Source organism: Aquarana catesbeiana, linkage group LG07 (assembly GCF_042186555.1).
Source record: "Aquarana catesbeiana isolate 2022-GZ linkage group LG07, ASM4218655v1, whole genome shotgun sequence".
Taxonomy (NCBI): Eukaryota; Metazoa; Chordata; class Amphibia; order Anura; family Ranidae; genus Aquarana; species Aquarana catesbeiana.
The window spans coordinates 242,551,915-242,566,973 of record NC_133330.1 but is presented as its reverse complement, the minus strand read 5'-3'; the positions used below and the strand labels follow the sequence as shown (position 1 = coordinate 242,566,973).

The 15,059-nt window shown below is 40.8% G+C and overlaps 1 protein-coding gene across 7 annotated transcripts in view; it reads right to left on the bottom strand.

Annotated features, from left to right (window-relative positions):
- ZNF644 (zinc finger protein 644) overlaps positions 1 to 15,059 on the bottom strand; it is a 144,814-nt gene that overhangs the window by 13,685 nt on the left and 116,070 nt on the right. For all 7 annotated transcript variants that reach the window (XM_073593170.1, XM_073593171.1, XM_073593165.1 and 4 more), the window contains one exon: positions 12,243 to 12,836. In XM_073593170.1, coding sequence (XP_073449271.1) covers positions 12,243 to 12,675 — 433 coding nt within the window. In that variant the 5' untranslated portion in view covers positions 12,676 to 12,836. The remainder of the gene's footprint in view (positions 1 to 12,242; positions 12,837 to 15,059) is intronic.

Genomic DNA, 15,059 nt, shown 5'->3' with positions numbered 1-15,059 from the left:
TGCCTATCAGTGTCGCCTTATCTGTGCCTATCAGTGTCGCCTTATCTGTGCCTATCAGTGTCGCCTTATCTGTGCTTATCAGTGTCACCTTATCTGTGCAGCCTCATCAGAGAATATCAATGAAGGAGAAAAATTACCCGTTTGCAAAATTTTATAACAAACTATGAAACATTTTTTTTTTCAGTCTTTTTTTGTTTGTTTAGCAAAAAATAAAAACCCAAGTGGTGATTAAATACCCCCAAAAGAAAGCTCCATTTGTGTGAAAAAAACGATAAAAATTTCATTTGAGTACAGTGTAGCATGACCGCGCAATTGTCAAAGTGTGACAGCGCTGAAAGCTAAAAATTGGTCTGGGCAGGAGGGGGGTTTAAGTGCCCAGTAAGCAAAAGGTTAAGATGATATTTGCTTATCCTGGAGTTCAGCTTTAACTGGAATCTCAAACAATGTTTATTTGCTTTATCAGCTTTTGGAAACCACAAAGTTACTTTTAGACCCCTTTCATACGATCGGCCCGCTCAGATCCGCCTGCCCGTTTTTCAGGCGGATCAGAGCGGACCACCAATTGACTTAAATGGCAAATGGATGTCAGCTGAGGTGTGTCTGACACCTGCCTCCCATCCAATCCGACAAGATGTTTAAAACAGACGGCTGGCGCCATCCGTCCAGCAGATGAGATCGGATTAAAACAGACAGGCTGTCAATTTTCATCCGATCTCCCATAGAGAACAGCAGGGCTCTGACAGGTCCGTCTCTGCACAGTGAGCAGAGACGGATCTGTCATCCGCCTGCTCAGCGGGCATCAACTGAGCTAGCAGAGTCCATCCAACAGATCCGCTCGGTGTGAACCCAGCCTTATCCATGAGTTGGGCTTTAAATCATTAAGACTGTGTTAAGACTGTGTTATATACAGCTACCTTTTAAGTGATTGGGCACCGGCTAAAAAATGCCAAACATCCACCTGTATAAGCCCTCCCCACTCTCACCTAGACTCCAAGCAATAGGAAGAACAAAAGAGTAAAAAGGAGAACCTGTGTCCCGTACTGTTCCCCAGGAAATGGATTTTACTGCAAGGAGAACATGGGGCAGGGTCCAAGTGTGGTATATTACATATTTATTGTGGAGAAAGACAAATGGCAACTGACATGTGGCAGATAAAAACAACGCTCTTTCAATCTCTTGCGAGTTGCTCATGTATGTGTTTATACCACCTATACACAATTGTTGCACTTATTCTGGGGCCCCCTGGTGTTTCCTGTCGGTTCCAAAGATTCTTACACTGATTCTTACTTATGATTGTTGTACCCTGCAGTGCTGATGTACCCATTGGCGGCCCCACCTAAACAGATAATAAAATAGCTAAGCTGTGTGCAACTGTTAAACAGATAAACTATGTTAAGCAAAGTTATCCACAAGCTCATGAGTTTAAAGTGAATAACTAATAAAACCTAATATGTGTAGCACAACTGTAATCTTCATATGTAGTTGCACCTGATGTGCATCCTTATGTTCATATGTGGGGTATTAAAACAGTTTTGATTTGATTAAACTTAAAAGTGAAGTATGGATTTGGGGTTTTTTCCTCCATCATACTTACCTAGGTGGATGCAGCATCAGTCCAATGCAGCATATGTCCCCCGGCACCTCTACACCGAGTACCAAGCGATCGAGCATCGACAATGGCTCGGTTCTCACAGCTCCCCGAGCAGAGAGCTGCAGACTGTTAATCAGCAGCTCTCCGCTCTGCTCCTCCACGCTCACAGGAGCACTGAGCTGTGGATGGGCTAGGAGCGCCCATCTCAGGCTCTCAGCAGCTCGCTGAGAGCCTGAGACTGGTATCAGTCCAGACACCTGGTGGATCCAGACTCCAATTGTCGGGATGACACAATGCCAGGACTGATATCCATGACGTCCAAAACAGGGGCACAGGAGTGCAAAACGAATTGCACTCGTGACCCATAGGAGAAGCCCAGCCAAACGAGCTTAAGCTGGACTTCTCCTTTAATGCTATCACATAAGGGGCTGAAAGCCACTGAAGAGAAGCAAGCAGGTACTCATCTCAGACAGCCGTGAGGTCTCATTCAGCGGATTGCTAATGTTAGGTCAAAGGAGATCGTGGCTCTGTGTAATTCAGAGGCGCTCGCTCCTCCTCTTCCCTCGGAGACAGCAGGGATAATCCAACACTGGCGAGGCTGCAATGATGGGAAAGGTGAGGCTGCAGATCGGCACTGAACAGGCTGCATTGTTTGTCAATTTAATGGCTGCAGATGGGCACTGAGCAGAGTGCATTGATGAGCTGTGACCCTAATTTTGCCTCTAAGTTCTTTATTTAAAATGTAAGTTATTTCCTTAAACTTCCCTCCTAAAATTGGGGTGCGTGTTATACACCGATAAATACGGTAATTTAAGAGAGGTTTAAATGTATGGCTAATGTCATTCATGGGATAAGTAAGAGATTTCTTATTTAGTATACAATATTTAAATGTTCAGAACAAAAATAAAAATCTAGTTAACAAAGTGGTAATTAAAGTGTTTTACCCATAAGACTGTAAAAAGGCGCAGTACTAAATTAGTTTGCTGATGAAGGCTGGGAGAAAAGGTGGTAAAAACACACAACCAAACAGCTGTTAGACAAAACATTTTATTCAGTGCCTTATGTTTATTACTCTAGATGCGAAACCAATAATGAAAGTTAATGATTTGAAGTTTCTTGAAAAAAATCTTTGTGCTAAACAAATGATCAACAAACTAGATTCAGTGTGTCACAGATAAAAGCAACACTAAGCTGAAGAACTGAGGTTTTTGCAACCAATTTTAGTTCTCACAAAAGTGAAGGTTTTCAGTTAAATCTTAAGCCAGCCGCGTTTCACTTTAAAGATGGGATAGGTGTTGTACACAAGTGGATTTATTGATCCACTTGTGTACAACCAGCCTATCAGATTTTTCCCCAAACGATCAGTGCCTCTGGATATAGCTGGCAACACTGTTCATTGTAGAACACAATAGCACTGCGGGAGAGATCCCCCCCATCAGCACAGAGTGTGTTGATGGGGTAACTGATTCATACATTTACTTTTTCTTTCAACCGCTGGCTGAAAAAATTAAAATAAATAAACGTATGGCCTGCCTTATGTAGCTGAGAAGAAAATGCCCGGCCTATTCTAACAGGAGGGCTGGTGCTAGAAATATTGCTCTCAGTCCGACGTGCGTGGCCCAAATTTTATGTTAACTTTTTTATCCATCACATGGGGCGAAAAGTTGAGGGGGGGGGGGGGGGGGGGGGATGGAGAAGAGAGGGGTGGAGAAGAGAGAGAATGAGCAGAGTTTTGGGGGGTGGGGGTGGGGATGGAGAACAGGGGAGTGAGCAGAATTGGTGAAGGGGGGTTTATGATCAGAGCTGAGCTGGGCTGTTTCATGCAGTTAAAACATGTGTATTGAGGGTCAGAACCAATGAACAAAAGCACCATGGTGACCTGGCGCCTGGGGTTTGTCAAGCCCTGATTATATAATCATTATATATTCTTATTACATTCACTATTTCACAGTATAAATTAACCGCTTGCCAACCGCCACACACAGATGTACGTCGGCAGAATGGCACAGGCAGGCAAATGGGCGTACCTGTACATCCCTTTGAATTTGCCGCCTATCGGGCGCTCGCACATCACCGTACGCCGCGGGAGCGCGCCCGCGGGTCCTGGGAACTCTATGTTCGCCGGCGGCACACGATTGCAGTGAGAGGCAGAATAGGGAGATGCATTTGTAAACAAGGCATTTCCCTGTTCTGCCCAGCAACATGACAGAGATCCATTGCTCCCTGTCATCAGGAGCAGTGATCTCTGTCATGTTGTAGTAAGCCCATCCCCCCTACAGTTAGAAGACCTCCCTAGGACACACTTAACTCTTTGATCGCCCCCTAGTGTTTAACCCCTTCCCTGCCAGTGTCATTTATACAGTAATCAGTGGCTATTTGTAGCTCTGATTGCTGTATAAATGACAATAGTCACACAATAGTGTCAAAAGTGTCCGATGTGTCCGCCATAATGTCGCATTCCCGATAAAAATCGTAGACTGCAGCCACTACTAGTAAAAAAAAAATATAATAAAATTGCCATAAATCTATGCCCTATTTTGTAGACGCTATAACTTTTGCGCAAACCAATCAATATACACTTACTGCGATTTTTTTTTTTACCAAAAAATATGTAGAAGCCTAAACTGAGAAAGAAATTTGTTTTTCCATACATTTTTTGGGGATATTTATTATAGCAAAAAGTAAAAAATATTGTTTTTTTTCCAAAATTGACGGCCTTTTTTGTTTATAGCGCAAAATATATAAAAAAAAAAAATTAATCGCAGTGGTGAACAAATAACACCAAAAGAAAGCTCTATTTGTGGGGAAAAAAAGGATGTCAATTTTGTTTGGGTACAATGTCGCATGACCGCGCAATTGTCAACTGAAGTGGTTAAAGTAGTGATTATCTGTGTTTTTTGTACTATAAAAAGGGCCCATTTTGTTTTTAAACCCCAGAATGACAGGCGATTAAAAAAAAAAATGCAAGTTGCTGCTACTAAATTTCTTACGTTGGCCATACACGTATCAATTTTTGCATTAGAAGCTTTGTACATTCGATAAATGGATGAATGTAATTCGAAAATTTCACTTGCTTTTAAAATTCAATTTTAAAATGAATATAACTTCTGAACAAAAATCACATACACTGTCTGGAAATTTGTTCACATCAAGAAATTTTCCATTCTGCTCCTTCGAATTTTCCAGTCACTGTAGCTGAAAACAAACACCAATTTGACCCCAATAACAATTAGAAAATTTAACGAACGCTCTTAAAACAAAAATTTGCAAAGGAAAAATGTGTTTGTGTATGGCTAGCATAGGTGAGAGCAGCTTGTGTAAAGCTACTTGCCTATAAAAAGGGAATCTGTCATGCATATTTTTATATTACAATCCTATCAGAAAATCTGCAAAACAGCAAACTTCTGTCTGTTATTCTTGGAGTGGATTAGATATTTTGTTCCCTAACCATATAGCTGGTTATTTGTATTTACCACTGCATAGAGATATTCAAGAAAAAATACTATTTTTTTAAAACTTTACATACAGCACACACTGAGGTTTTTATCCAATCAAAAATCAATAAAATCGGGCAACTAATCGATTATGAAAATAATCATTAGTTGCAGACTTAGAAGCCTGACTTACGATCACTTTTTATGAGCATACACTATTGTCTTTCCGCAGCTGTTCCGTGGTATTACCTGAGAGAAGACAGTGCTCTTGCCACCGCTTTACTGTATTACAGTCCTTTCCTGAGGAAACTGCTTTGTCCGTGAAACGCATGAACACACAATGAAAGGACACTCCACTGCATATTCCAGCACATGCTATATAAGTTATGAGAAGACCAATATGGTACTTTGTGTTCTTCTGAAGTCTTCGCTATAAGGAAGGTTCAATTTTTAAAAATGTTACTTCTTATGTTTACCACCATTGTGACAAGTTAGGGCTGCAACTAATGATTAATATGTTGTTTCGATTAATCGGATAAAAACCTCAAAAAAAGTTTGGTGTATAATTTAGCAAATATGTAAAGTTTAAAAAAAAAAAATTATTCTTAAATATATATGGTTGATATAAATAACCAGCTATATGGTTAGGGAACAAAATATCTAATTCACAGAAGAGATATACAGTATGTCAGTTGAATCTGGTACAAATCAGACTCAGAGATCAAAATTTTTATTTAAAAAAAAAAAAAAAAAAAAAAATGAAAAAGACCTAAAATGCTGTTTTGCAGATGTTTAGACAGGACTGTAATTATTATACAGTATTTATTATACAGTATTTATATAGCGCCAACAGTTTACGTAGCGCTTTACAACTTGAGGGTAGACAGTACAAGTACAATACAATTTGATACAGTAGGAATCAGAGGGCCCTGCTCCTTAGAGCTTACAATCTAATGTAATATAATATTATGCATGACAGACCTCCTTGTCATAGGCAGGAAGCTTGATACAACCTGCGCCTCCTGTCACTTATGCTTGCCATACACAATTTGTTCCTTAGAAAATTTTAATTTAAATAAAAAATTTGTTCAATTTTCTAATAATTAGTGGGGTCAAATCAATAATAGTTTGGGACCACAGTGACGGCAAAATTTGAGGGAGCAGCATAGAAAACGTTTAGGTCGAAGGAATTTTCAGACCGTGTATGTGGTTTTCATTCAGAAATTACATTAATTTTAAAATTGAATGCTAAAAGCAAGAGACATTTTCAAATGTACAAAGCATATTGGTAAGAATATTCTTGTCCAAAAATCTGTACCTGTATGGCCAGCAAAAGACATTCAGTAGCAGCAGCATGCTTTTTTTTTACCAGTCATGATGGGGTTAAAAAAAACCCTACAAATGAGCCCTTTATAGTACAAAAATAGCAGATAATCACTACTATAAGGGGTTCATCTATTATGTGAAACAGTAATAATATACAGTATCTCACAAAAGTGAGTACACCCCTCACATTTTTGTAAATATTTCATTATATCTTTTCATATGACAGCACGGAAGAAGTGACATTTTGCTACATTGTAAAGTAGTGAGTGTACAGCTTGTATAACAGTGTAAATTTGCTGTCCCCTCAAAATAACTCAACACACAACCATTAATGTCTAAACCGCTGGCAACAAAAGTGAGTACACCCCTAAGTGAAAATGTCCAAATTGGGCCCAAAGTGTCAATATTTTGGATGGCCACCATTATTTCCCAGCACTGCCTTAACCCTCTTGGGCATGGAATTCACCAGAGCTTCACAGGTTGCCACTGGAGTCCTCTTTCACTCCTCCATGATGACATCACTAAGCTGGTGGATGTTAGAGACCTTGCGCTCCTCCACCTTCCATTTGAGGATGCCCCACAGATGCTCAACAGGGTTTAGGTCTGGAGACATGCTTGGCCAGTCCATCCCCTTTACCCTCAGCTTCTTTAGCAAGGGAATGGTAGTCTTGGAGGTGTGTTTGGGGTCATTACCATGTTGGAATACGGCCCTGCGGCCCAGTCTCTGAAGGGAGGGGATCATGCTCTGCTTCAGTGTCACATGACATGTTGGCATTGATGGTTCCCTCGATTAACTGTAGTTCCCCAGTTCTGGCAGCACTCATGCAGCCCCAGACCATGACACTCCCACCACCATGCTTGACTGTAGGCAAGACACACTTGTCTTTGTACTCCTCACGTGGTTGCTGCCACACACGCTTGACACCATCTGAACCAAATACATTTCTTGGTCTCATGCTGTGCAAACTGTTGGCGCTATATAAATCCTGTATAATAATAATAATCAGACCACAGGACATGGTTCCAGTAATCCATGTCCTTAGTCTGCTTGTCTTCAGCAAACTGTTTGCGGGCTTTCTTGTGCATCATCTTTAGAAGAGGCTTCCTTCTGGGACGACAGCCATGCAGACCAATTTGATGCAGCGTGCGACGTACGGTCTGAGCACTGACAGGTTGACCGTCCACCCCTTCAATCTCTGCAGCGATGCTGGCAGCACTCTGACGCAGCAATATGACGCTGAGCATGTGCACTCAACTTCTTTGGTAGACCATGGCGAGGTCTGTTCTGAGTGGAACCTGTCCTGTTAAACCGCTGTATGGTCTTGGCCATTGTGCTGCAGCTCAGTTTCAGGGTCTTGGCAAACTTCTTATAACCTAGGCCATCTTTATGTAGAGCAACAATTCTTTTTTTCAGATCCTCAGAGTTCTTTGCCATGAGGTGCCAATGTTGAACTTCCAGTGACCAATATGAGAGCGTTAACACCAAATTTAACACACAAGCTCCCCATTCACATCTGAGACCTTGTAACACCAAGTCACATGACACTGGGGAGGAAAAATGGCAAATTGGGCCCAATTTGGACATTTTCACTTAGGGGGTGTACTCGCTTTTGTTGGCAGCGGTTTAGATATTAATAGAGATTAATTATTAATGGCAGTGTTTTGAGTTATTTTGAGGGGACAGCAAATGTACACTGTTATACTCAAGTGCGTGGTTTTAGCAATTAGAATCGATACCCCCCTTGAGCGCATGGTGTGAACAGAATGGTAGGCCCACCCTATCCAAGGACATTTAAGTGCCCATTGCGTGGGGCCGTCAGCGTGGGTTTCCACTAGGACCACTACATCTGCTCTCTGCTTTTTGAGCAGTACGAATGCAACAGACCTCTTTACTGGGTCTCTAACTCCACGGACATTCCACGTGAGTAATTTTATGGTGGCCATTGGGAGAGGTAAAGATGATATGGGGCTCCAGGGTTCAGACAACCCCAAGTATCAGGCATAGTGGTGCATAGTCTCCAAATAGAGGTATACACTAACAGTACAATAAAACAATCATGGCGATAGGAACAGCAGATTAGAACATAGCAAGATATCATGTCTTGTAACAGTCTAAAACCTACATCGTCCCTTCCCCGCCCTGCACATTCCCAAACTGGTGCGGGCATTTATCCCTAACTGCCAACATGGCTTAAACAATGTCCAACCTGTGGAGAAAAAGTTAAAGAACAACAGGATCAGTAAGGTAGTCACTGAGGCTGGTGTATTTGATATGATAGCAAAAGTAGAGGGTAAATTCAGCACAGCAGTGGTTAGTACGTGCCATTTCAGGTTGCAAACTTTGGTAAGTGGGGAGAAACTTCGCTGTATGACTTTGCACATTACAGGACTCTGTTTACTTCACTTGTGATGTCTCTAAGGCCCCTTTCAGACTGGGGCGGTGGGGGCGTCGGCGGTAAAACAGCGATATTTTTAGCGCTGTTTTACCTTCGTTTTTGCGGCGGTATTCGGCCGCTAGCGGTGCGGTTTTAACCCCCGCTGGTGGCCGAAAAAGGGTTAAAACCGCTCGCATAGCGCGGCTATAGCCGCGCTGCCCCATTGATTTCAAATGGGCAGGAGCGGTGAATACACCGCTCCTTCAACGCTCCAAAGATGCGGCTTGCAGGAGTTTTTTTCTTCTCCTGGCAGCGCACCGCTTCAATGTGAAAGTCTTCCACAGTGCTCAGTCAGGTCTCTGCCTCTGTAACTCTTTCCCCTTGGAAATCTTGTATTACTAGGGAGATGTCTACTTTCACCTCCTCGATCCGGGCTGTGAGGGTTGTCCGGCAGGCTGTGACGGCCTTCTGGCATGTGGTGATTGCCTCCAACACTTTTGTTGTGTCTGCTCCTATGGATGTCTCCTCTCTGTGCGGCGCCGCCATCTTAGCTCTGGGAGTCCGTCTCTTGGCGCCGGTATTGACAGAGTTTTGTAACCGCAGATGCGTGTTTTTTCGGCGGCGACATGCTCCCAGAGAGTTCTTGGTGTGATGGCAGCGGTTCTCGGGTCTTTGGCTGTTAGTAGGATCATAGGATTTGCGATTCAGGATAATCGGCCGGCGGAGCTCAGTTCCCTAGCATCCTATTCCAAAAGCAAGCTACAGAGTATAGTATATAGTGCCTCTATAGCAAAAGTAAAAAAAAACTTCTGCCTTTAGAACCACTCACTTCCTCCTCCTGCCCAGGACTACATGTCCCATGAGGCATTGCTCCTCACACATTCACAAGCTCTCAGGCACTTACTGACATATGGACGGTGTACTGAGCTGTATGTGTGCCGCACTGTATTTTCTGATATGTAAAAAAAATAATGCATTCTGTATGCAGGACAACTAATCAATTGTGAAAATAGTTGACAACTATTTTCACAATCAATTATGCAGATAAATTGTTTCAGCCCTAATATAACTGTTCTTGGGACCCGTATATTTAATAAATATTATATATATATATATCATGTGTAAATGAGCATAATGTTTTATAATTACAAAAAAAAAAAAAAAAATATATAAAGATATATATATATATATATATATATATATATATATATATATATATATATATATATATATATATATATATATATATATATATATATATATATATATATATTTTTTTTTTTTGTTTTGTAATTATAAAACATTATGCTCATTTACACAAATATTTAACAGTATAGATGTCTGGTTATCGTCTCATTTTGTACCTAGAAAATTTGAGGTTACAGAAAAAACATTTTTCTGGCTTTTCTTCTTTTTGTGTTGATATAAATATGATCTGGTGGTTGGGGGAAGTGATGGAAGGCATTTGATTTAATTATGATTTTGATACGAACCTCAGTAATGAAAGCACGATCAGCCTGAAGCATAGGAAATTACTATATAGAAAAACAGGGAGGGTGCAATGACCTTGTGCATTACCAAAGATAAAATTTATGTAAATAGTAAAAACAAAGGTCATACTCACAAACGTTTAAAAAAGGCTCAAAATTACCCCAAGAATTCGGAGCCATGTCTTCTAGACACTTGCAACCTGGAACTGGTGTTAGGAGGAACCAGATGGCATTGCAAAACGGCTTACGTGTTAAGAGGGAGTACCCTCTTCAGAGCCTCAGCGATAACCTAAATGTGGTGTTTCCAATACTTCATTACATCTGTAGCTTCTCGGTAACTCTTACCACTTTGGTAAGTCTTTCTGTAGATCACCTCAAACGAACGGTTGTAAATACATACAATAACTAAAGTAACTATACTGTATTTTGGAGAGTAAACCACACAACATATACCGTTTATAAAAAAAAACAAACTAACTTTTTAATGTACCATTCTAAAGAAGCCATATTAAAATTTGATGTTATTAAAATGATATTTTCTTTTTCAAACTTATTTTCTGTAAAATTCAGTGCAATATGGCAACTAAGATACCTCAGTCATGTTTTAGGCATCTTCTGCAACAGAAAGATCCTTTTTGTGAGAGGTTACCTAAGGGTTAATTACTTTTAAAGGGATGCAGACACTAAAACTTTTCTCATCAGAACCATGAAAGTGCACCAGCTGATTAGACTGAAGTAGTAACTCCCATTCAGAATCACTATGCAAAGACACACAGTAGAACAAACTGCTTTTTCATTTGAGCAGAAACGGGTAAGGAATAAAGTTTGTTAAAACTCTTGCAAGGTATGGTATTTATTGATCACCCAGGGGAAATAGTTTTTTTTCCTCCCAACAAAAGTGGAACTACTCTAACCGCTTAAGGATCGCCCCACGTACATATACTGCAGCAGGGTGGCCCTTTAGCGCAAAATCACCTACCTGTATGTGATCGATTTCTTCGGCTCTGGGGTGCGCGTGGCGATTGGACACAGCGGAAGCCAATCAGTGGGTCCGGAGAACCTAATGTTGTTCTGAGAGAGGCAGAACGGTGGTCTGCCTATGTAAACAAGGCAGATTGCTGTTCTGTTAGTAAGGAAGACAGAGATCTTGTGTTTCTGCTAAGCAGGAACACGGATCTCTGTCTTCCTTCAGATAAACCATCCCCCACACAGTAAAATAGCACTCCCAGGAAACCGTAAACCCTTTAATCGCCCCTGATGTTAACCCCTTCCCTGCGTCAGTGCAGTGACAGTGCATTTTTTTTAAGCACTGATCACTGTATTAGTGTCACTGGCTTTTTTTTTCAAAATTGTTGGTCTTTTTTTGTTTAAAGGGCAAAAAAATAAAAACCGCAGAGGTGATCAAATACCATCAAAAGAAAGCTCTATTTGTGGGAAAAAAGGACATTATTTTATTTGGGTACGGTGTCGCACGACCGCGCAATTGTCAGTTAAAGCAACGCAGTGCCGTATCGCAAAAAAGGGCCGGATCATGGAGGGGGTAAAACCTTCCGGAACTGAAGTGGTTAAGGTGGAACTCTGGACACAACCTTTTAGCTTGGAAAGCGAAGGGTTAGAACGTAAAATTTGTTTACTACTATGGCTCCACTGGGGAGATTTCCTTAACCTTAGGTCTCAGAGAAGCAGCAGGTGTCAAGGAAATTGGAACTGAGTGAATAACTCTCCACCAGGGACACAACTAATAAAAACATTAAGTGCACCAATGTTTACCCATCCTGAAGAAAGATGTCTAACATTGCACTATTAGGACATTAACCTGGTACAGGGAATGTAAGTTTTGATTTACACAAGTTCCAGTTTACTGTACTCTCAAGGGATTTGATCAACCCCAAACTCCATAAATGCAGTTACTTGCAGCAATTTTTTTTTTTTTACACGACTGAAAAGCCGCAATATAATATTATACACAAGTGGTAAAAAGGTCAAAAGGCTACATAAATGTGAATATTTAAAAAGGTCTCCTTACCCGAATGCAAGGCGAGATCAATGTTTTTCTGTGAGTTGCACATCAATGAACAATCTTCATTTAAAGGATGAAGGCATTTCTGCGTCAACCTCTTTCTTGCAGTTTGATTGACCTTTTGAGAAGAGTCTAAGTTTTTATCTTCACCCGATTTTTTTACTTTAAGAAATTCAGGCAATGAAGCAGATTGATCTTTGTCACCAGGTGGACTTATTCCATCACATTCACTTGGGCACAGCCCTTCCTGTAATATTTGCTCAGATACAGCGTCAGTTTTTAAGCCATTGCAGTGCTCGGTAGGTGCAACACTGGTCTTTGAAAAGCCATTTCGGGAAGGCCTGTGTGCTGAGACGGGTCTGTGTGCTGGTCTTTGAAATGGGCGCCTGTTGTTAAGAATCTTTAAGAGTTGTTCATACTTTTCTTCATTTTGCAGCATTTCATTTAGAACACAGATTGGTGATTTGTGTGCATCCCATTTATTCTTCCCAAGTCTTTTCAAGTGACCTCGAACATGGTTTGATAATCCAATTTTTGTATCAAACCATCCTCCACACAAAGCACATGTGTGCTCAGAAGGGCTCTCCGATTTCTCTATTACTATTGGCATAAAGAGAGTAATGTCAGATTCTGAATGCTTATCAGAACATAATGCATACAATACTAACACAAAATTAAGTCCATTCATCAGCTGATCAAAATATGAAACATAAAAACAAACTTCCTAATCAGACATCTGCTTTTCACCGTCATGGCCTGCTTGGAGTTCACTATCTCTGTATGTTCCTGACAGTTCAGTAAAAAGCCCACCCCGACATTAACTTCCACTGCAATAGAAAGAGCAAAGTTAAAGTGGATCTTCCCTTCCCCGTCAAAACCACCAGCACTCAGGAAAAGGGGCATATGGAAGCAAAGTCTCTTCTATTTACACCCCTTGGTCCAAAACTCTGCCCTGCTCAAAAACACTTGGTGCCAATTAATAGAAAGAAAACGATCATCAGTGGCAAATCTCTTCCTCCTAATTTTCTGTGCTGGCCCAATGATGCATGCGCCACATCATGCGCACGCGCTATTCAAAATCTAGTGCAGTTTATTTTGTAAAAAGATAAAATAAATAAAATAAATAACCCCCCCAAGATTTCGCAAAATCTTGTAAATGCTCAGGAAAAAGGCTCGTTTCACCCTCCCCCTTGCACAGTTTGACCAGAGAAAACCCAGAATGTGAGTGAAAGCAAGCTAATTTATAGCAAAATATTTTATTTTTTTATTTTACTTTTCAAATATATGATGTGTTTGCTATTCTGCATGCAGAGATAAAATACACTTCTTGTTTTAGGGAAAGGTCCACTTTAACGTAGTTAAGATTCTTAGGGCCCTTTCCCACGGACGTGCCCGTGTATGGGCTCTGCTTTGCTCAGCGGGGATCGCGCCGTTGATCCCCGCTGAGCAGGCAGATGACAGGTCTGTCTCTGCACACTGTGCAGGGACTGACCTGTCAGAGCGCCGCTTACCTCTATGGGGGATCGGATGAAGAAGGACCGTAGAGTCAGTTTTCATCTGATCCGATGACGGATGGAAAAATAGGGGTTTCCTCCGTCACACTTTAGAGGATCGGAGCAGGTCGGATGTCCATAGCCATTAAGGCTCTTGCACATGGGCGGTTGAGCCCATGCAATACAATTGCCAGAGTATTTCCATCACCCAGATTTAGCAAACAGCCGTCCATTGACAAAAATGGTTGTGTGCTACACTCGTCTATACGACGTGCTATCGCAAGCACGAGTACAGCAATACAGGCAAAAAAAAAAAATAGAAAGCCTTTTTGTATACAGTATGCCTGCAAGCTGTATTCGCATTTACAACAGCACACTAAAATTCATGTAAATTGGATGAAAACAAATGGGGAGCAGGGGTAAGCATTCTTCCCTAAGAAACTTTGTTTTACAGGTATCACATCCTTCACCATACAAAAAAAAAAAAAAAAAAAGCATCCCTAAATGATTACAGTAACTAAGCAGGATTTTAACGGTACCACGCCATTTATAGGAAAAAGTGACAATATATATTCCAACATATGGTAACTACAATTTCCAATAGAGGTTGCACACAGGAACATCACTTTTATGAACATCTGTAAATATGAAGAACTATTCAACAAATTCCTATTTACAACTTAACACCTGCATCAATGCGCCATTAATCACACCGTTCACCATATTTTTACCTGCTTAAAAGATTAAAAAAACAACATGTGCAACCGATTATATTCCTGATTAAAAATTGTTTTTATTAATATCTTACACATACCTTTGGCATCTCTATAAAATGAGTCCCTATGGTAACCCTTGAGTTACCCAACAAAATAAAAATATGTAGAGTTACAACAGTGTATCCTCATTCTTATGACCCTTAACCCCTTCACGCCTAAGGATAAAAAAAAATTCTTAATGCCCAAGTACGTCCTCGTGGCAAAAAGCCAAGTGCAGTGGGGACGCATATATGTGTTATGTGGGCGTCAAGGGGTTAAGTTAGTGGATGCTAGTTTGCCCCACAATATGGAGTGCATTGTACATGGGATGAGAACGCAGATATTGAATTAAAGAAGTTTTATTTATGAAGATTATGTTATAGTCATGTATTAATAAATACCATACTCACAATGTTATATTGTAGAACATATTGTTATATTGTATAGTCCAGAGGCACATTCTTGTTGATCCATCTCGTAGAGACAGTGTCCTAAGGGCTTGACCATCCATCCAGGTGGTTTTCCATGTTAACCACTTGCCGACCACCTCACGCAGATATACTGCGGCAGAATGG